This window comes from Symphalangus syndactylus, chromosome 10, assembly GCF_028878055.3.
Source record: "Symphalangus syndactylus isolate Jambi chromosome 10, NHGRI_mSymSyn1-v2.1_pri, whole genome shotgun sequence".
NCBI classification, from domain to species: Eukaryota; Metazoa; Chordata; class Mammalia; order Primates; family Hylobatidae; genus Symphalangus; species Symphalangus syndactylus.
The window spans coordinates 59,705,645-59,728,682 of record NC_072432.2 but is presented as its reverse complement, the minus strand read 5'-3'; the positions used below and the strand labels follow the sequence as shown (position 1 = coordinate 59,728,682).

The 23,038-nt window shown below is 38.6% G+C and overlaps 2 protein-coding genes across 2 annotated transcripts in view; both read left to right on the top strand.

Annotated features, from left to right (window-relative positions):
• FRAS1 (Fraser extracellular matrix complex subunit 1) overlaps positions 1–23,038 on the top strand; it is a 471,835-nt gene that overhangs the window by 348,592 nt on the left and 100,205 nt on the right. Inside the window, exons 35-41 of the mRNA XM_055297229.2 lie at positions 849–881; positions 5,567–5,698; positions 6,648–6,773; positions 11,245–11,492; positions 18,485–18,633; positions 18,816–18,978; positions 20,749–20,884. Coding sequence (XP_055153204.2) covers positions 849–881; positions 5,567–5,698; positions 6,648–6,773; positions 11,245–11,492; positions 18,485–18,633; positions 18,816–18,978; positions 20,749–20,884 — 987 coding nt within the window. The remainder of the gene's footprint in view (positions 1–848; positions 882–5,566; positions 5,699–6,647; positions 6,774–11,244; positions 11,493–18,484; positions 18,634–18,815; positions 18,979–20,748; positions 20,885–23,038) is intronic.
• On the top strand, positions 14,269–14,908 carry LOC129492210 (cytochrome c-like). The gene has a single exon (XM_055297234.2). The coding sequence runs from the start codon at positions 14,352–14,354 to the stop codon at positions 14,622–14,624; it is 273 nt and encodes a 90-aa protein (XP_055153209.2). The 5' UTR covers positions 14,269–14,351; the 3' UTR covers positions 14,625–14,908.

Genomic DNA, 23,038 nt, shown 5'->3' with positions numbered 1-23,038 from the left:
TTTAGTCATACACAAAAGTGGTGATTTCTTATGGTGAGTTGAACATGGTTTAAGTAATTTTAAGCTTTTTTGATTATGGTAAACATTTAAAATGATATTTGCCGTTATTTAATATAAGTTTAATCGCCCAGAAAACAGTTAACTCCTCAATTAGACTGAAAATCTCTAACGGTGGGTATAGGCTTCCTCTTTAGTATCTGTACACAGTGTAGTAACTGGATAACTAATAGCCCTTGAAAATGTGTATGGGTCTGTAACCCCTATGTTACAAGTCCTACTTTATAAGAAACACAGGATATCCTGGGATTAGAAGGAAAGAAAACATGTCAGCCGTGGTTGAAGTCATCCACTAAACTCGCCCGAGTTCCTAGAGCCTCTTCAGAGAAAGCAGAGTCCTGTACTGTATAATCTATGGGATAAATGCTGCAAGATAAATCTCTCACATGGTTACAGTGTGTAAATCAATGTCTCGGCATCACTCAATTCTACAATGGAATTGGCCCATCTGAGAGCCCTGTCAGTGATATATAATTCACCCGCATTCACCGATTTGTAGCATTTTATGTACTGATAAAATGGGTTCTGAATGAATGTATTATAAATCTTGCTAACTGCTGTAATATAAAATTATTCCACTGTGTGGTCCTTTTTGCTATTTAAAATTAATGTTGACACCATTAAATTCAACATAACATTAGCAAATGACCTGGTGATCTTTCCTTAAAAAAGAATAATTTAGATTAAAACATTCTTTAATTTCCTAACCTCTGCCCTTTATTTTGTACCTTCCCTATCTCTCTCTGACCCCAAAGTGTTTAATATACTGATTGTCTCTCTTACTCTTTTAGGTCTCCCAGAATCAGTGAAATTCCACTTCACAGGTAAAGATTCATCTAAATTTTATTAGAAAGTGAAATTTTTTCTTTCCTTATTAGTTCTTTCTTTTTGTTCCCATCATCATTATTTTTAGCTATTTTCTAACAACTACTTAAAAATTATATAATTTTTCTTCTAAAACAAATTTCTTCTAAAATAAACAAATGGTTAGTTAAATAGTAATAGCTTAACTTTATAGCCATAGGAAAGAAATCTACCAAGGATGCTAAAAGTTAATGTTTAAGAGCCAAGCATGGTGGCTCATGCCTGTAGTCCAGCACTTTGGAAGGCTGAGAGGGGAGCATCACTTAAGCCCAGGGGTTCAAGACCAGCCTGGACAACAATGCAAGACCTTATCTATAAAAAAAAAAAAAACTTATCTGGATGATGGTGGCATGGCACATGCCTGGAGTCCTAGCTACTCAGGAGGATCTCTTGAGCCCAGGAGGTCAAGACTGGAGTGAGCTATGACTGCACTACTGTACTGCAGCTTGGACAATAGTGAAACCCTATCTCAAGAAAAAAAAAAAAAAAAGAAAGTAATGTTTAAGCCCAATTTCAACGTGTCCTAATATCCATTAAAGAGTTAATAGTAACTAAGATCCTAAACCCTGCATCCAGATGACCTGGGGTTCAGCTCGCCCTGGGAAGGTTTCTTACATCTCTGTGACTGAATGCCTCATTCATAAATGGGGATAATAACAATAATAATAATAATAAATGTAAAGCTCCAAGAATGATTATTGCTACATAATCATTACTATATTATACTTAGCTAATAAACAGTAGTTGTATAAAAGTCTTAAATAGAGCCATTCATGGAATCCCTTGTTACTGGAGGGAAAAGGCTTACTACCCAGAGGCGAGTCGAGAAACTTGGGTGTGGAAGACCTCTGCATTCCTAGTTTTAGCTCATAGTGCAGTAGAAGCAGGGTGCTAATCAGCAAAAGCAGAGTCAGACCTGGTATCTATGCTGGGCCACCATAGGATAAGCTTCTTTCTTGTTTAGGTCTATAGTGAGGATGATTGACCATAAATAGCATCGTTAAATTGCTGTTTAGATGGGATTGAGTATTCCGTTGGAATCAACCATCCATGCGCCCTGTTACATTTCATGGAAGGAAAAGTGTTAGCAGCAGAGTCGCCTCTCTATAACTCCCAGCTCTTCCTTTCTTCTGTGAGGATTAAAAATCACACTTGAATCAATAGTAAATTTCAGTGTTGTGTTACTGTTGATATGAACCCAGTAGCAGCTCATTTCTAGTCATAGGCCTCTACATAATTCATACAGTCAGTAATGATATATAGCAGATTTTTATATTTTATAAAACAATTTACAATAAAAATTGTCCTATTTAATTCTTATAACAATATTTTAAAGAGGATATTATTTTCAGCATTTTAAACCTGAGGATACCAAAAGTCATTAAGAGTAGATAACCTGGCCGGGTGCAGTGGCTCACACCTGTACTCCCAACACTTTGGGAGGTGTGAGGAGGGAGGATTGCTTGAGCCCAGGAGTTCAAGACCAGCCCACACACATAGTAATATTCCTTGTAGTCTCAACTACTCAGAAGGCCGAGATGGGAGGATTGCTTGAACTGGGCAGGTTGAGGCTGCACTGAGCCATAATTGTGCCATTGCACTCCAGCTGGGTGACAGAGTGAGACCCTGTCTCAAAAAAAAAGTAGATGATCTGCTCAGATTTCCACAGCAGGTAGACAGTAGAACCAGGATTTTAATACAAGTTTCTGACTTACAGCATGAGCATGGAATAGCTAGTTTAGTCTGACATGTATGTGTGTTGGTTATGAAAAGTGAGTGTCATGGTAGTATGCTGTTTTGGTTTCCAAGCCTCAACTCTTACCTGAAAGCTTGAGTAGGTGAAGGGTTAACAATTAACTTGTCCAGGACTTTAAGTTAAATGATCCTTGAACCTATTATACAGTCCCATGGGACTAGACCTTGGGCTGACCTTAAATTATCTTGCTTCTGCCAGATGTTCCTTTTTTATTGATTTTAAAGAAGAAAAACTCTTGGTATCTAGTAGAAAGCCATGTCCTTTAGGAGAGTTTTGTGAGAGAGAATTTTAAATTGGACAGTTAATGAATAAGGCAGGAAAAAGCCCAAGAGCTGACATTAATTTGTAGAATGAAAGGGAACCACCCATTTTGGTGAATCAGCTAAGATGAGAAGGAAAGCTGATGTTCGTGGGACCTGACTGACTTTAAGACAAATGCAGAAGCTCTGGAGAGCAGTTCTGAGCAAGAAACACACTTAAGGCAAGTGGTGCTCACAGGGAACATTTAGCCCAAAAAGGCATTTGACTGTTTCTCAAAGAAATTAGAGACATTCCTTAAAGAGAGGGATCAATATGCAATTGCTGACATTTTGATTAGAAGTTTATATGATTGCTTGCAAAACCCTGCACCCAAGTGCTAGTTATGTAACATGCACCAGAAAATAGCTTTTTTCCACTTACTTACAGAGTCAAGAATATGCCTTGGTCACACTAAACAGCTGTATGATGTGACCAAAGCTCTTTAATTTTGTACCATTTCCCTCCTCCTATAAAATAAGGATATTGAAAGCTTCCTGGACTTCCTCCCTGGTATGGTTTGAATGTCCCTTCCAAAACTCATGTTGAAACTTAATCCTCAATGTGGCAGTATTGAGAGGTGGGGCTTTTACAAGGTGATTGAAACCTGAAGGCTCTGCCTTTGTGAATGGTTTAATCATTAATGGATTAGTGGATTAATGGTTAATCATGGGAGGGGAGCTGGTGGCTTTCTAAAAAGAGAGCAAGAGACTTAAAATCGCAAGCTCAGCCCCCTCACCACGTGACTGCCTACACTGCCTCACTACTCTTCACAGAATCCCCAACACCAAAAGGCTCTCACCAAATGTACCCCCTCAACCTTGGACTTCCCAGCCTTCACATGTGAAAGAAATAAATTCCTCTTCTCATAAATTACCCAGTTTTAGGTTTTCTGTTATAAGCAACAGAAAATGGACTAAGACACTCCCACTCAGAAATAAAACTAATGTAAAATATAAAGTAAAATAAGATTGCATTTTGCAACTAGTTCTTAACTGAGATTACAAGGACCTCAGAGAATCCTGAATCCACTAAAATTTATGAAAAAGTTTGTATGCTTGTCACCAAATCCCCAACAATTAAGAACCATCTGTGCCTATTTTTGAAGATCCAGAGAGGAGATTGAATGTAAAGAAGCAGTGACAATAATTTTGACACTTGTCTGAATGACCAGAGCCATAAAACCTTCATTTCTCATGGATAATGTCGTCTCACCTTCAATAGAGCTGTTTCTGAACATCTCCAAGACATGGAGTGTACCTTATAAAATTTAACCATATCTTTCAGATCTGTCTCAAGGGAAAGACAAATCTAAAACTTGAATAGAATCATTGCTACAAGTCGCTGAGCAATGCTTGACTTTGCTTAAGCAAGATTCTTGCTGGCTTGTTAGTAAGTCCAGAAGAAAGTGAGGAAGGAAACTGGTTTCTCATAACCAACCCATAGACAAGCTTATCACACATTTAAAATAATTGACAGTGCAATTTTCTTAAAGACCACTACAGATAAACTCATTGATGAGTCGATGATGCAAATATCCCTCCAAAACTGGCTTTTAGGGAAAAGATAGGGTGTTAAGTTATGGAAAAGTGGAAATAAGCATCAAGGGTGAGGCAATTCTGCTCTCGTATTTCCCTCAGAGATGGGTGTTCACTTGGATGTCAAAAAATCCAGGGAAATAAAATCTTAAGGTCAGTGTTTTGTTCACTATTTATGTCATTGTGCATCATGACCAAGTAAAAATGGATCTGCTTACTTCCAAACTAATGCCATTAGAGACATTGGTATGCATATTGTCTGTCCTTTTAAAAAGTATTCTTTTTTTTTTTTTTTTTGAGATGGAGTCTCACTCTATTGCCCAGGCTGGAGTGCAGTGGTGCAATCTCGGCTCACTGCAAGCTCCAGCTCCCAGGTTCATGCCATTCTCCTGCTTCAGCCTCCTGAGTAGCTGGGACTGCAGGTGCCCGCCACCATGCCTGGCTAATTTTTTATATTTTTTAGTAGAGACGGGGTTTCATTGTGTTAGCCAGGATGGTCTTGATCTCCTGACCTCATGATCCACCCGCCTCGGTCTCCCAGAGTGCTGGGATTACAGGTGTGAGCCACCGTGCTCGGCCAAAAGTATTCTTTTTTAATGAGACATAGACATGCCACTTTTAAAAGAGTTCATGAAAGAAAATATTTATTTGGAATAGTAAGGGAATGAATTGAATCAAGAAATATTTCCATAATCAAAAGCCTTTGCCAGTAGCATCTATGGGTGCAGATTTTGTGTTACCTTCCTTTCCACTAACATTTATCAAGATCACCTTTGTTGTGAAAGTAGCCTCTCAGAATGATTTTGTTACTATGGTTCTTTATCTTTTTTCTTATCTGTATGTATTACAGAAAAAAGAATAGCTCACAGTATCTTGCTTGCTTACTTTCTTCATTTGTAAGCATCTCTTCAAAGGTTAAAGTAGTGTAAAAAAGTTTCTGGCTATATATTTGTGGAAACTGCCTGAAGATGACCAGACTACAAGTTGACTCGTGTGTGTGTGCGTGTCTCTGTGTGTGTGTGTGTCTGTGTGTGTGTGCGTTTATCCTTTTCAGTTTCGGATGGAGAACACACAAGTCCAGAGATGGTCCTCACCATTCACTTACTTCCCAGTGATCAGCAACTGCCAGTGTTCCAGGTCACAGCTCCACGGCTGGCGGTCAGCCCCGGCGGCAGCACTTCCGTAGGTAAGAACTGGGAGCCTGATAGAAACATGGCTTTGGAAATGGGATCATATTGCTGCCCCTCTTCAAACTTCTTGATGGTTGCCAAAAAAGCAAACTCTTCTTCCAGAAGTTGCCTGCACTCTCACTTGTATCCCTCCTCCTGCCCATTTCTATGCAAACAGAAGCCGCACAGAGAGAAGGAAATGAAGCCTTCAGAGGCCAGTGTTCAGTGGTGGAACACAATACGGAACTGATTTTCCGGGAGTTTGCTTTGATGCCATCACTAAAATATAAAGTAATAGAGCGGCGAGAAGAACATAGAGGGGAGCAGGATTCCAATGGCGGCTCTTGTTTCTGTTTAGAAAGTGAAGAGTAGCAGGAGAAATGTCAGGTCACAAGAAGCTTCAGAAGTTGTGAAGAACTAGAGTTGACCCAGTTATTTTGTATATAATTATATGTACTAAAAAAATTTTGGCCTAAAATTAATTATTACCAAACTTACAAATAAGCCATGGGTACAAGGACGCCTGTCACTTTAACCCTACACCTCACCTCTGTGATCATTGCTCACTTGGCTCTTTGTAGCTTTAGAAAAATAAGAAGAGACGAAACAATGAAATGCCAGTTTATAGGAGGATTTTCTGGAAGAAAATCTAACCCAGCTAGTCAGGATTGACCTACCTGTGGGCTTCCTCTGTGCATGCTATCATTTGTATGGAAGAAAAAAGGTGTTCTAAATTCGGAACTACCTTATGTGAACTTTTGGAAGAACCTACTTGCAGTGTGGGAATTGACTGTATTATCTGTTTTTACTCTTTTGTGCCTGATTGGAATGAAGCAGTGCTTTCTGATAACAATCAGATTACCCACAGCGTGACTCCTAGCCTGGCCTGCGGTTTTAATATATACAGAGTCTATCGTCTTTAATGTACGCTTTCTCTCTCACCACACTTCCTTCTCCTTGCTGCAGGACTTCAGGTGGTAGTAAGAGATGCTGAGACAGCACCCAAAGAACTCTTCTTTGAGCTTCGGAGACCTCCACGGCATGGTGTGCTCCTTAAGCACACAGCTGAGTTCCGAAGGCCGATGGCCACAGGTAGCTACACACTCTGTCACTGACCTGCTTGGAGGATTTTTTGCTCTACAATCAGTTGTATGTGTCTCAGACAAGAGCAAAGCGTCTTTGCGATACAGACTATGGGGAGCTATTCTGTGTGTAGTTTCACTGGCTTTGATATTTGAGACTTCTTCGTGTTCCCACTTCCACCCCTGCCCCACACCTGCCCCTAGCCCCACCTTGAACCCTGTGAAACCAGTTCCTTAAACTATAGGTGAAATGGGTGATTTCTGAAACTTAGAGTAAATGCATTCCAAATGACACCATATGAGGGATCAGCTGCCACTTTCCTAGCACTGTTCGTGGAGATGAATCTGTCTTAGTTTGGTATGTGTATCTTCACAATATTTTTAGCACTGTGACTCTGATAGTGTTAACTACATCTATCTTCATCCATTAAAAAAAAGGAACACATTTTTGAAGTATTATCTATGTGATATAACAGTGTGGTAATGTGATCGGCTTTCCAAAATAATTCTTATTGTGCTTCCTTTGATTATAAAAAATAATATGTTTATTATTTAGAAGGTACAGAAAAACACAAAGAACACAAGTGAATCTAATTTTTTAATAGTCAGTCTTTATGCATTGAAGTGAATATTATCCTTTTCAAAGTACCCACCTCTGGATGCTATATGTTCTTCCAACAATCTCTACTTTCTCAAAACCTTTGTATGATTCCTTTTAGAGATGCAGTAATCCATCCTTCTGAATATCACTGGTAGGCTAATCTTTGCTACTGATGGTAGATGGAATTTTAAAGAACAACCAGTAAGCATTTGAGAGTTACAAAGGTAGACTCAAAAGTTTACTGAACTAAAGAAATGTCATTAGAATAGATTTGAAACATTCCCAGGGAACTACTTTAGGAACATAACAGTCATTGTCTAATTTCTTTAACATTGCGTTTAATCTGTGTATGTGCAGTTAACATATAAAATCTAAAGGTGTTGATAAAAAGTTAGTTTTATTATGTTTTTATAGGCATAATGCCACTAGCACCAGTAAAATACATTAACACAGTGTTGAGACAGAAGGCTTAGAAGATGAATAGAGAGAATGAGTAAATTCTTCAATCTCAATACATAGCACTAGTTATTAGAACTAATAATCTATCAAAAGATAGAGTTGGATATGATATCTAAGAAGAGCAATTTCACAACTGTGTTCTGTGAAATCATTAGGGCTCATGGCACTAAGAGGCATTTTTCATAAAAAGGGTTCCATGACAAGTTTGAGAAGCTTTAATATTTATATACTAAAATGAATCTTGCAGTATAAAAAATATCTTAAATTTTATTTATTCACATTTTCTGCAAAGGTATGTGAACTTGACATGTTTTTTATATAATGCCTATCAAATTTATCATGAATTAGTACTCCAGACTGCACAGTTTAGGTTTCTAACTTCAAGTATATTTTTTTCATTTTTAATTTTAAAAACTCCAAACAAAGCAAAAACTTCTTTTTTTTTTTTTTTTTTTTTTTTTTTATTATACTTTAGGGTTTTAGGGTACATGTGCACAATGTGCAGGTTTGTTACATATGTATCCATGTGCCATGTTGATTTCCTGCACCCATTAACTCGTCATTTAGCATTAGGTGTATCTCCTAATGCTGTCCCTCCCCCCTCCCCCCACCCCACAACAGTCCCCGGAGCGTGATGTTCCCCTTCCTGTGTCCATGAGTTCTCATTGTTCAATTCCCACCTATGAGTGAGAACATGCGGTGTTTGGTTTTTTGTCCTTGCGATAGTTTACTGAGAATGATGGTTTCCAGTTTCATCCATGTCCCTACAAAGGACACGAACTCATCCTTTTTTATGGCTGCATAGTATTCCATGGTGTATATGTGCCACATTTTCTTAATCCAGTCTATCATTGTTGGACATTTGGGTTGGTTCCAACTCTTTGCTATTGTGAATAGTGCCGCAATAAACATACGTGTGCATGTGTCTTTATAGCAGCATGATTTATAGTCCTTTGGGTATATACCCAGTAATGGGATGGCTGGGTCAAATGGTATTTCTAGTTCTAGATCCCTGAGGAATCGCCACACTGACTTCCACAATGGTTGAACTAGTTTACAGTCCCACCAACAGTGTAAAAGTGTTCCTATTTCTCCACATCCTCTCCAGCACCTGTTGTTTCCTGATTTTTTAATGATGGCCATTCTAACTGGTGTGAGATGGTATCTCACTGTGGTTTTGATTTGCATTTCTCTGATGGCCAGTGATGAGGAGCATTTCTTCATGTGTGTTTTGGCTGCATAAATGTCTTCTTTTGAGAAGTGTCTGTTCATGTCCTTCACCCACTTTTTGATGGGGTTGTTTGTTTTTTTCTTGTAAATTTGTTTGAGTTCATTGTAGATTCTGGATATTAGCCCTTTGTCAGATGAGTAGGTTGCAAAAATTTTCTCCCATTGTGTAGGTTGCCTGTTCACTCTGATGATAGTTTCTTTTGCTGTGCAGAAGCTCTTTAGTTTAATGAGATCCCATTTGTCGATTTTGGCTTTTGTTGCCATTGCTTTTGGTGTTTTAGACATGAAGTCCTTGCCCACGCCTATGTCCTGAATGGTATTGCCTAGGTTTTCTTGTAGGATTTTAATGGTTTTAGGTCTAACATATAAGTCTTTAATCCATCTCGAATTAATTTTTGTATAAGGTGTAAGGAAGGGATCCAGTTGCAGCTTTCTACATATGGCTAGCCAGTTTTCCCAGCACCATTTATTAAATAGGGAATCCTTTCCCCATTTCTTGTTTTTGTCAGGTTTGTCAAAGATCAGATAGTTGTAGCTATGCGGCATCATTTCTGAGGGCTCTGTTCTGTTCCATTGATCTATGTCTCTGTTGTGGTACCAGTACCATGCTGTTTTGGTTACTGTAGCCTTGTAGTATAGTTTAAAGTCAGGTAGCGTGATGCCTCCAGCTTTGTTCTTTTGGCTTAGGATTGACTTGGCGATGCGGGCTCTTTTTTGGTTCCATATGAACTTGAAAGTAGTTTTTTCCAATTCTGTGAAGAAAGTCATTGGTAGCTTGATGGGGATGGCATTGAATCTATAAATTACCTTGGGCAGTATGGCCATTTTCACGATATTGATTCTTCCAACCCATGAGCATGGAATGTTCTTCCATTTGTTTGTATCCTCTTTTATTTCATTGAGCAGTGGTTTGTAGTTCTCCTTGAAGAGGTCCTTCACATCCCTTGTAAGTTGGATTCCTAGGTATTTTATTCTCTTTGAAGCAATTGTGAATGGGAGTTCACTCATGATTTGGCTCTCTGTTTGTCTGTTATTGGTGTACAAGAATGCTTGTGATTTTTGTACATTAATTTTGTATCCTGAGACTTTGCTGAAGTTGCTAATCAGCTTAAGGAGGTTTTGGGCTGAGACAATGGGGTTTTCTAGATATACAATCATGTCATCTGCAAACAGGGACAATTTGACTTCCTCTTTTCCTAATTGAATACCCTTTATTTCCTTCTCCTGCCTGATTGCTCTGGCCAGAACTTCCAGCACTATGTTGAATAGGAGCGGTGAGAGAGGGCATCCCTGTCTTGTGCCAGTTTTCAGAGGGAATGCTTCCAGTTTTTGCCCATTCAGTATGCTATTGGCTGTGGGTTTGTTGTAGATAGCTCTTATTATTTTGAGATACGTCCCATCAATACCTAATTTATTGAGAGTTTTTAGCATGAAGGGTTGTTGAATTTTGTCAAAGGCCTTTTCTGCATCTATTGAGATAATCATGTGGTTTTTGTCTTTGGTTCTGTTTATATGCTGGATTACATTTATTGATTTGTGTATGTTGAACCAGCCTTGCATCCCAGGGATGAAGCCCACTTGATCATGGTGGATAAGCTTTTTGATGTGCTGCTGGATTCGGTTTGCCAGTATTTTATTGAGGATTTTTGCATCAATGTTCATCAAGGATATTGGTCTGAAATTCTCTTTTTTGGTTATGTCTCTGCCAGGTTTTGGTATCAGGACGATGCTGGCTTCGTAAAATGTGTTCTTAAAGTTTCCTAGAGTATAATTTATTTTCTTAACTTTTTCAAAAAATTTTCAGTATCAAGATAAGATTCCAAAAGAGCTGTCATAAAGAATAGAGGCATGTTCTTTATTTTTCTAGAACTAGGAATAATGACTAGATATTATAGAGGCAGATTTTAGCTCAATATGATTGAGAACTTAAAAAGAAACCTACAGCTATCTTCAGTGGAATGAGCTATCTTGTAAAACAATGACCCTCCCACCTTGAACAGTGGAGAAACTAATTACCCTTTTTCAAGGGTGGTGTGAAGGGAATCCTATAGTAGGTGAGTGGTTGGATTAGCTTGTAACTCCAAGTTTATGATCCTATATGATCCTTAAAATCCTGAAAACAAAGGTGCTATATAATGAAAAGCATTATTCCCAGAAACAACTCGTTTGCAATTTGTTTTATTCTTGGAAGGTGACACTTTCACCTATGGGGATGTTGAGAAAAGTGCTCTACAGTATATACATGATGGTTCCTCTACCCGGGAAGACAGCATGGAGATCTCAGTCACAGATGGCCTCACGGTGACAATGCTGGAAGTGAGAGTAGAGGTGTCCCTGACAGAAGACCGAGGGCCTCGACTGGCTGCTGGCTCCTCTCTGAGCATTACTGTTGCCAGTAAAAGCACAGCCATAATCACTAGGTCACACCTCGCTTACGTGGTAAGTTCTTCCATTTGCTGTATTTGTTCTCTACTGCACCTTCTGATGGGGCAGACTGGTCAGCAATGCCATGGCTGAATATTTGGGGCAGCAGGTATATGGTCACGTAAAGAACAGTTTTCTCAGCTTCCCTACCTTCTACTGTTAGGAGTAGCTACGCTGTTTATCCTGCTTCTCCCAGTGTCTCATGAGCAGACAAGTGAATGAGAAAACACAATGAGTATGTGTAGGGATGGGTGATTGTCAACAGGAGAGGGGCCTAGTGTCATAAAAGCCCAAGTTCCCATTGTTTAAGCTCCATTCATTATATTTCCAATGGGAAGTTTAGGAAAAAAATATTTTAGAGCTTATGTGATCAATGACTAATAGGTAATGATGTTTCACGGCCCCTGAGAGAAAGCCCACCTGTCATCAGTTTCTGTCTCAGGTCTAGTCTAGATGGAATGCTGAAAAATCCCTGCAGCAGTGCCTCTCTATCAGATTTCCCAGCCAGTTCACTGACTCACCCTCCTTCTTGTGCCCCACAAGAAGCAGTGTGATTAGGAGTCCAAGGAGAGGATCAAGGACTAGGGTTTGTTTCCCGGTCTGGCCCTAACTTTATACGTGGTCCTGGGTAATTAAACTCATTTTCTTCCTTTGATTCTACCTCAGGAGCTAAGGATAATGAGGATGATTAATTTTATTTTACAGTCATGTATGTTGTAAGCAGATATGTGCTCTCTATGTAAACATAATAATGACTAGTTTTTACAATGCCTTGAAAGGAAGAATGATTATCTGAATGCTAATCATGTTGAATTTTTCCTTTACTAATCTTAAAGTTCCAACTGATGACCTAGACTTTTATTTTTTTAATGCCATATACTTTTAAATAACCCTTTTCTGGGCTGAAGAATCTGACTATAAAATGTAGTGCTGAATAGCAGCATGTGAGATCAAGCATTGGCCTGGGAACAATTGCTTTTACACAGATTTTCCCCTCAAATGGTCTTTTCTTCAGTTATGGGAAACTGCATTCCACCCTAATTCTTCTCACAGGTCTATTCTAGTTTCAGAACAGCTTTGATTTTGTTTTTTGTTTTTAATTGACAGGTGATTTTTACTGTAAGTTATGGTTTTTTGAATCTTATGAAACTTGTGAATTCATAAAAATGTATGAATTCAGATTTAATCAGTCGATCACCAGGGCTTGAAAAATGTTTCACAGTCCAAAATAGTGCTCCAGGAGCAGTTCCTGCCCATTAACTGCATATTATAAGCCGCACATCAAAATGCAAGCCCATTGGCAACTGAACGTGTATTTTCAGAAATTGATTGAATGCGAATTTACCCACCAGAGCAGAAAAACTCCAAAAGAACTACTCTAGCCTGCTGAAAGCATAGCATACATTTTAAAGACTTAGGTAGGTTATACACTAACTTTCTCTGAGGGTTGTAGAAGAATTTCGTACTAAGAGTCATGGAAAAACTTTTCCAGATATGCATAGTTAGAAAGTTTTCAGTGAACATCTAGAAAGATTGGAAAAGCCATCTGAAATCCTAGTCACAAATGGAGCAGAGTATAAAGGTTTGGGAACAGATGAGTCTGTTCTTAGTTTAAGTGTTATTAACTGGAAGAGAGTGATACGATGTTGGAGGAGACAAAAAGGCAAAAGTTGGATTTTGTGTAATTTGCTTCTTAGCAGTGGTTTTATATACAGAGTTTGCTATGCACTGTGAGTAAACAGGAAAAGAACAGCACGGGTTCTGGGGTTAAAATGGATGGATCTTAATCCAAGCTCACCACTTACTAGCATCGTGACCCTTAGCAAGTTATTTAAACTCTCTAGGCCTCGGTTTTCTCATATGTAATATGGGGAGGATAAAATTAATCTTAAAATGGTAATAGCATTTCTATGCACCAGCCAAAAATAAAATTATTCAAAATATGATTCTGTGTATAATAACATCACATATTACATACCTATGAGTAAATGTAACAAAAGTTATGTAACTTCTAGGGAAAATTGATGCTATGACTGACTATGTAGAAAAGAATCTCTTGACAAAAAGTATTAGAAAAAAAGGAGAATTTATCAAGGGGCCACATATGAGATCAACAGACAGCAATAGCATTTCTATATATAAGCAAAAAAAGAAAAAAGCCAGTAAATGTAACTAAAAAGATCTTACCATAACAGCATTAAGAAAAAAGCATGTCCCTTGGTCTAAATCTAGCAAAAACCAGGCAGTATTTTTACAGGGGAAATTATAACACTTAATAGACAGACGTTTAAAACGTATTAAATAAATGAAAAGATATGCCATATTCATGAGTAGGAACATTTAATATTGAAAAGGCATCAGTTCCCTCGCCAAACGATCTTTCAATTCAATTCAGTTCCAATCAAAAGCCTAATGGACTTTTTATGGATCTTAGTAAGCTAATTCTAAAATATGTAAGAAAGAACACCAGCCTGGACAACATGGCAAGACCCTATCTCTACAAAAATACAAAAATTATCCAGGCATGTTAGCTCATGCCTGTAGTCCCAGCTACTTGGGGGCTGAGGTGGGAGGATTGCTTGAGCCCAGGAGGTTGAGGCTGCAGTGAGCCTTGATTGGACCACTACACTCTGCACTTGCTCGAGGGTGGATGACAGAGCAAGCCCCTGTCTCAAAGACAAACAAACAAACAAAAACAAACAATGAACATTCTGAAAAAGAATAGTGGGAGGGCAAGGGGATTTACCTTACCAGATACCAACATGTATTAAATATACAGCATTTAAAATAGTGTAGCAGAGACTTACAGAGTGGGGACGTCCGGCTTCGGAGCGGGAGTGTTCTTTGCGCCAGCAACTAAAAAGAGAATTAAATATGGGTGATGTTGAGAAAGGCAAGAAGATTTTTATTATGAAGTGTTCCCAGTGCCCCACCGTTGAAAAGGGAGGCAAGCACAAGACTGGGCCAAATCTCCATGGTCTCTTCGGGCGGAAGACAGGTCAGGCCCCTGGATACTCTTACACAGCCGCCAATAAGAACAAAGGCATCATCTGGGGAGAGGATACACTGGTGGAGTATTTGGAGAATCCCAAGAAGTACATCCCTGGAACAAAAATGATCTTTGTCGGCATTAAGAAGAAGGAATAAAGGGCAGACTTGATAGCTTATCTCAAAAAAGCTACTAATGAGTAACAATTGGCCACTGCCTTATTTATTACAAAACAGAAATGTCTCATGACTTTTTTATGTGTACCATTCTTTAACAGATCTCATACACCAGAATTCAGATCATGAATGACTGACAGAATATTTTGTTGGGCAGTCCTGATTTAAAACTAAGACTGGCTTGTGGTTAAATGAATATGTTCAGTTTTTGAATTTTAATAGTAACTCCAATTCAGTAAATGCTATCACTGTTTACCCCTTTTAAAGATATGATTAGACTTCGTTAGTAATGTTAAACTTTTCACAAAGATGGTGAGTGCCATCTTAAAACTTACTGGAGATTGGTTTTATATTTAGATTTATATAACTGGTTATGTGAATATATTTAAATACTGGGGAAATTCCTTCACTGTCTTAGAACCAAGCAAGATTCACCTGTATTTTGTGTTCATTTGCCTCTTAAAGGCAAGGGTTGAAGATAAATAAGGTAGCAATGTCTATAGTTTTGACCTTAACTATGCCAATCTTATTATAATTCCCTGTATTTAAAATGGTTACTTTTACTTATTGAAAGGCATTTTAGTGTGGTTTATGTGTAATATTAAAGATTATTCAACACCTCTCACAAAAAAGAAAAAAAAATAGTGTAGCAGAGGAATATATTAGATAATCCAAAAGCAGACTCACACATGGAACTGTAATATAAAACAGAGGTGCTAGCTGGGCGCGGTGGCTCATGCCTGTAATCCCAGCACTTTGGGAGGACGAGGCGTGTAGATCATTTTGAGGTCAGGAGTTTGAGATCAGCCTGGCCAACATAGTGAAACCCTGTCTCTACTAAAAATACAAAAATTAACCCAGCATGGTGGTGTGCAACTAAAATCCCAGTACTCAGGAGGCTGAGGCATGAGAATAGCTTGAACCCAAAAGGTGGAGGTTGCAGTGAGCCAAGATCATACCAGTGCACTCCAGCCTTGGCAACAGAGTGAGACTCTTGTCTCAAGAAAAGAAAAAAAAAAAAAAAAAAAAAAACAACCAGCGATAGCAAGCCAGAGCAGTGGAAATAGGAGAAACTGTTTAAAACATGGTTCTGCACAAAATGATTATATGTATGACAAAAAAGGAATTTGTACACTGCCTCACACCCTATGCAGATATTAACTCCAGACAGATCAAGTACTGAAAAACCATAAGTAAAATTTTACAAATCTTTGTAGAATATAAGTGAATATTTTTTATGATATTAAGGAAGGGTGGAACATCTTAAACTGCAAACAAAAAGGTCTAACAACTATAAAAGATTGGTAAATTTGACTATATTAAAAATTAAATTTGTGCTCATCAAAACACACCATAAAGCAGCAAACAGGCCAGTTACAAATGCGAAAACGATATTTGCAAAAAATATAACCAAAAATAACAAAGGAAATATAACACTCCTGCAGATCAAGAAGAAAAAGATAATCAAGTAGAAAAATAAGCAAGAGACATGAACAGGAATTCCACAGAAGAGGAACCCAGGTGGTCAATAAACATATGAAGAGATAGTCACCTTCATTAGTGGTCAGGGAAAGCATATTAAAACCATATACCATTTTATACCAAGTGTGAGGAAGACAATGGATCCACAGCATGTTCTTTACTTTGCTGGTGGGAGCGTAAACTGGATCAACCACTTTGGGAAGGAATTTGGCATTGCCATGTGAAGATAAATATTCATATACCCTAACCATTCTATTCCTAGATTACTACCCAAAATAAACTTTCACATACACAGCAAAGAACTTGTGCAAGAATGTTCATAGCACTACTATTTGTAACAGTGAAAATATTGAAACAAACCAAATGCCCACCACAAGATAATGGATAACTTGTGGTCTACTAACTTGACAGAATATTAGCGAACCTCAAAACAGATGAATTATAGCGACGTCCAACAGTATAGATGGATCTTAGCAGTCTAATATTGAGTTAAAAAAAATTGCAAAAGAGTAAAGTCAACTTCATATTTCTAAGTTAAAAAAACGGAAAATGTGTATTCTGTAGTAATATATCAAGCTATTTTTAAAAATTCAAGAAAATAATAAACAAGATTTAGGGTGATGGGAGGCCCAGAGACAGGAAGAAGGGCCACATACATAAATGTTAGTTATTCTCAAAGCTCTAGTCCTCGTGTTGAATGATGGGTTCATTGATGTAAAAATAATGAAAGAAAATGAAAAATAAATTAATACAAAAGGGATAAGAAGATCTTTGAGCAGAAAAGTTACATGAGAACAAGGTCTGTATTCTTATACATTTTTTGTACCTCCAATATCTGGGATATCTTAAAATAGTGATTTTCTTCAAATCATGACAGTACTTTCAGGAAAAAGGTCTAGCTGATTTCCTACTTTTTCAAACCTAGCAGTTATATGAGATTTGAAATATATAGTAAGATATGCCTGCCATGAAATAAGCAGTGTTTTGGTCAAATTTGTCAATGTGAAATTTAGAAGTTATCCATTCTAACTAGGAGCCAGGAGCTCTGTCCTTGTAGTTTATCAGCAGTTCAGAAGACAACACCTTAAAACTCTCAGCTGTCTTTTTAAAAGTCTCTCTCAGAGAGAATGCACAGTAACATTAGGAAGCAGTCTTTTGGAGTCTATATATTGTATTTGATAATCCATGTGGAGAAAGTTTAAAAGAACATAAATTTAGGGAAAACTTTCTGAAGTCTTGCAGCTTTGATGAATTTTAGATTCCTTTCTTGCTAGTGTCAGGTGATATGAGGAAATATGGAAAATTCAGTGATCTTGAATTAGACTCTGAACTACTAACTTTGAAAGGTCTCTGGGGATAGAAATGAGAACAGACTGAAACCTATTGGCCCCCACCCCTTGGTGTCTGTGCTCACATTCCTGATCCCATACCTCAACTAACTGTACAACATAGCATGAAAATTTGCTTTTGAAAGTACAAGTGACCATGCAACATTAATTTTCGTTGTTGTGGTAAAGGGTAGAGTGCCCCCATTTTCACAGTCAACAGCCCTAAAAAATGAATGACTCAGGGAAACTTTATAAGAAGATGTTGCCTGCCTCCCAGATATTTCCTGCCTCCCAGATATTTCCAAAAATATTCTTGAAGAAAGAGGACATTGTTATTGTCCGTGTTGAAACAGAGAAAGTCATTTTTATTTCTCAACAAACAATGTAGAAGGAAAGAGAAATTTTCTTTGTTAAGATTAGGCATCTTGGGAAGTGAACATTCATAGATTTGGTGCTGATAAAATGAAATCTATGACTTCATACATTCTTTTGTTAATCTAAAATTTTATCATGTTGAACATTGCTTAAAGTGAGCCACTGGCTAAGCTAAATAACTTTTTCTCTGTTTCATGGGATTTTATCATTGTATTATATGTTATAAAGAAATTTTGCCTGTTTCTTAAAAGCAAAACATTCTTAGAAACTCTAGAAAAATCCTACATCTGTGTTTACAGGTTAATGACTTATAGATGATCAAGTTTTATTTTTGCTAAAAGCTTAAAAATGAAATCTTGTATGGCTTTTATGGTATTGATAACAATAAGGCATCTCTTTGTTTTATGCCACATACCTAAAGTGCATTTCCCTTCTCTTACCTTGAGCTACTCTTAGAAAAATATGTTATCAAAAAGGAATTTGGGGAAGAATAAACACTGGGATTTCTATTGTAGTTTGAAATAATGTTGCTTTAAGACAAAGAGAAAGAGACTTTTCCAATTAGCAGAGAGAGAAGCACCCGTAGATCTTTAGCTACTGGAAGTGTTTATTCCTGCAAATGTGCATTCATGTCCTGCCTCATGTTTGCCTGATTAGGATGATTCTTCCCCCGACCCAGAGATCTGGATTCGGTTAAATTATCTGCCCATATATGGTACTCTCTTAAGAACCTCAGGATCTGAGGTGGAAGAACTCTCAGAAGTTTCCAATTTCACAATGGAAGACATCAATAACAAGAAAATCAGGTACATAATCACTTTGTGTTATTTGACAGATTCCTAAAAACTTGTATGAAAATATTTCAGCAACTGGTTGTAGTTCTATTGAAAGAATATATTGGTTTGGCCCCATTTTTAAACAAAGATGCTGCTGTTTACCTGGCTTGTCATTGTGGCTTATTCGTTTGATTCTTTTTGGCTTTTTATAGATACTCAGCTGTGTTTGAAACGGATGGTCATCTGGTTACTGATAGCTTCTATTTCTCTGTCTCTGACATGGACCACAACCACCTGGATAATCAGATGTTTACCATCATGATCACTCCTGCTGAAAATCCACCTCCAGTCATTGCTTTTGCTGACCTTATCACGGTAAACAATTCTCAGATCAATAAACAGTGAGTACTATAGAGAGCTGGAATGCGTAGTAATGTAAATGAAGGATTTCTGCCTAAATTGGCTGCCAAATATTTTCCCCAAAATATCCAGGCAGCGGTATGAAGATATGCATGGTTTTCAATCATGAGTGTTTTTTTAAGTATGAAAATAAATATGCAGAAAATCAAATCATTGTATCTACATTATTTAGTCAAGAAATATTTATATGCTAGCCACTATGCTAAATGTTGTTAGTACTGGGAATAAAAATAGAAAAATAATATATCTTTAAGGAGTTTACAATCTAATATTGGCAGCAACTAAAACTTGGACAATGCCCCCAAATCACTCCTTAAATCAAGTCAGTACTTAGCACTGTAAACAATATTGATGGTTCCTTTATGGGCAGAGCAATACAATGCATTCTGATCATTGAATACCCAGACATCATTTCAAGTGCCAGTTCTGTTACTCATCAGCTGAGTGACCTTGGGCCATACACTTAATCTTTCTTTGCCTCAGTTTCCTTGTCTTTTATATTTTTATTTATTTTATGTTTTGTTTCCTTGTCTTTTTCAATTCTTTTATTTATTTTTATTTATTTTTATTTATTTTTAAGAGAGGAGGTTTCACTATGTTGCCCAGGCTGAACTTGAACTCTTGGGCTCAAGCAATCCTCCCACCTCAGCCTCCCTAGTAAGTGAGACTATGGACCTGTAGTCCCATACCTGGCTCTTGTCTTTAAAATATTATCATTTTCTACTACATAAAGAGTTTCTCTAATGATTAATAAAATAGTATGGAAACCCCATAGTACAGTACCCAGTTCGTCGTAGGATTCCACACGACGAACTTTCCTCCCTGCTCTATGTACATACCATAATGCCAAAAGCTCAGGAATTTTTCTGGTTTTGTTGAGCAACTGAAAATTCATAAAACTAAGTCATTTCTAAGTGGTTCTTATATTCCTCCCATTTTTCCATTTTTACATAAAACCTTGGAAAAGCCATTTGGACTGTCCCCATTCCCAGAGTCAGAGTGACCTTCCCCTTTGTAATTTATAGATCTTCCTACAGTTAGCCAAGAGTTGCTCAGGGTGAAATTGCTTGACCATCTCCAACAGGCTAGAGAAAAACACCAGGCTCAGGTTGTGGGAGTAACATACAAAATAGAGCTCTAAAGGAAAAAAATTAGTTTGAGCAACTGCTTTTATTTATAGTGATTTATTTTCTTCCTTGACATTAAGATAAGCACTAGCTTTCAGATATGGTGAACCTTTCTTGCTACACACCCATAAATATATAATACAAGAGAATAAATGGGACTTTTATTCTGGATGAGAATGCCTATAGGACACAGTCACCCTCACAGTGTCCGCAGGAGAACTGGATCTATCATTCTCTAGCTGTGGGCTTTTGAATGTTGATGTGGAAGGAAGGCAGCCATCCTGGCAGGCAGCTGAACTGAGATGGGTGATTAGAATGGGCTAGAGCTGCTTTATAACCAGATCCATCATTGAATGAAGTGCAACTTTGAAAGGAGATACAGAAGTCATCATGTCTGACTGTAGCTTTGAGAAGCACTGAAAGATTGTCTGGCTTCAGCAGCATACACATTCCTCATCTCGTCTGTAGAGGGTCTGCCTCTTCAAGGAAGTGGAATTGGTGCTAGAAGATCACCCGGGCAGCACTTTGCAATCCAGCTCTTTTTTTATTGTGGTTATGTGAAATCACCAAGGACTCTCTATGTTCTTTTCTTTCTTAGGTGGACGAGGGCGGGAGAGCCCCACTCTCATTTCACCATTTTTTTGCTACTGATGATGATGACAACCTCCAGGGAAATGCCATCATTAAACTAAGTGCTCTGCCCAAATATGGCTGCATTGAGAACACAGGAACAGGTACACTTCCTGTAGAACTGTTCAAGACCTTGAGAGAAGGGAGAGGAGAAGGGAGGAGGACCTTGCTTCCAGCTAGACATGGAGATGGAGAACTATAGAGGAGGGGAACCATTTTGAAGAAATGGAAGGAAGGAAGGAAGGTTTCGTTCATTCAACAAAAATTTAATGAGCATTTTCTGTGTACTGGGCACTTATTTAATTAAGCACTAGGGATGTATCAACAGACAAACCCCCCTCCCTTCACAATGCCTTCAATCCTTGTTGGGGGATGGGAGAGACAAATAAAAAAGCTAATAAATGAGAAGATTGTGTATGATGTTAGAAGGTGAATAAATGTTATGGAAAAAATAGAGCAGGGGAAGGGGATTTGGAATGCCAGCAATGGGACAGAAGGGCTTGTGGATTACACTCAGAACTGAGTGTCCAGGAAGTAAAAATTCCTGTCCTTTTATTGTGAGGCAGCTGCAGTTTGGCTGAACCATAGCTTCTGTCTCAGCTCCTTCTACATGTATGACATGAATTGAAATGCAAGCTTGTCTATCTGTGACACTCTCTTCCACAGCCCTCCCCTCCACCATCTGCCCTGAACACTCTGGTAGTTATCACAGAGAAGGAAAGGCAAGAAGGGATGTACTGTCCATGGCCCCCTGAGACCTGCTGTGACTGGCAGTTGAGACAGCTCATGGCAGGTTGCTGTGCTGCTTTCCCTGCACAGAGCTGCCTGAGCACCAGCGCTGGGATCTAATTGGTGTGCAGCTAGCAGCTCCCATGGAGAGGCCATTGACTGCAGGTGTCTGGGGCCAGCATGGGGCCTGGGATTTGGGCCTGGTAATCAGAAATTCACTTAGTAGTGGTCATGTTTTCCTGTAGAAGTTTTGGGTCTTTTTCCCACCTTGCCTTTCAAGGTGTGCCTCAGATCTGTTTATTGCAGAATTAGGTTTATTTCAACAAATGTTTGTGCTAGATAAAGTGGATGTAAGGATAAGACACAGACTCATGTGCCTTGAGTGGGAGACAGATAGGAAGACTGAAAAATTACAATAAATGCAAAATGCCAGGACAGGGAAAGGAGCAAAGCACTGAGAGAGTAAATAGGACAAAGCAATGGCTTTTGCCTGGGAAGGAAGAAAAGTCTGAGGAAGTGGCATTTGAGTTGGAACCTGAAGGGCTAGTAGGAATCACCCTGGGCAGAGGGAAAGTGGCCTTTCTTGCAGAAGGAAGCTCATAGGCAAAGGTGAGAAATGAAAGGATATCTACCCCAAACACCCCTTCTCTCCATGTGGTTTCTTATTAAGCCTTCCTAACATAGTTTTATGTCAACCTGGAATACATGGAGGTGCAGAGATATTCCACAGAGAGGACTATCCCCTGGCTAAGAGGTCAAATTTCTGGCAAGCTTCAGCCTCTCTAAAAAGTGGTTCTCAAACTTGAAGGTGCAATAGAATCACCTGGAGGGTTGAAACTGTTGTGAAACAGTTGCCCGGAGCAGCAACCCCAGAGTTCCTGTTTTAGGAGGTTGGTGTGAGCCTGTGAATCTGCGTTTCTCACTAGCTCACAGGTGGTGCCATTGCTGCTGGCCCAAGGACCACACTTAGAGAACTGCTGCTCTACAATAATATTGGTATAAATGTGAAAGGAACAAAAAAGCATTTAGGAGGGCAAAATAATTGTCACAAGGTATATTAACTAAAGACCTCATCTCTTGCCCCATAGGAGAGGCTCCTCTGCCTCTGTTTAGAGCTGAGTGTGACTTATGTAAAGGAAACTAGCAGCTGGGCACAGTGGCTCAAGCCTGTCTGTCATTTCAGCACTTTGGGAGGCCAAGGTGGGAGGATCGCTTGAGTCCATGCACTTGAGACCAGTCTGGGCAACATAGCAAGACCTTGTCTCCACTGAAAAGAATAAAAATTTAAAAATTAGCTGGACGTGGTGGCACATGCCTGTGGTCCCAGCTACTTGGGAGGCTGATGCAGGAGGATCAGTTGAGCCCCGGAATTTGAGGCTGTGATGAGCTGTGATTATGCCACTGCACTCCAGCCTGGGCGGCAGAGGGAAACCCTACCTCAAAAAAGAAAAGAAACTAGCTACCTAAATTGGGAACCTAGCTGATCAGAAAAACATCTTTTTAAAAACTGTTAAAAGAACCAGCTTTTA

What these genes read in the sequence shown, in the direction of transcription:
- LOC129492210 (XM_055297234.2), top strand. Translation starts at nt 14,352, where the DNA reads ATGGGTGATGTTGAGAAAGGCAAGAAGATTTTTATTATGAAGTGTTCC.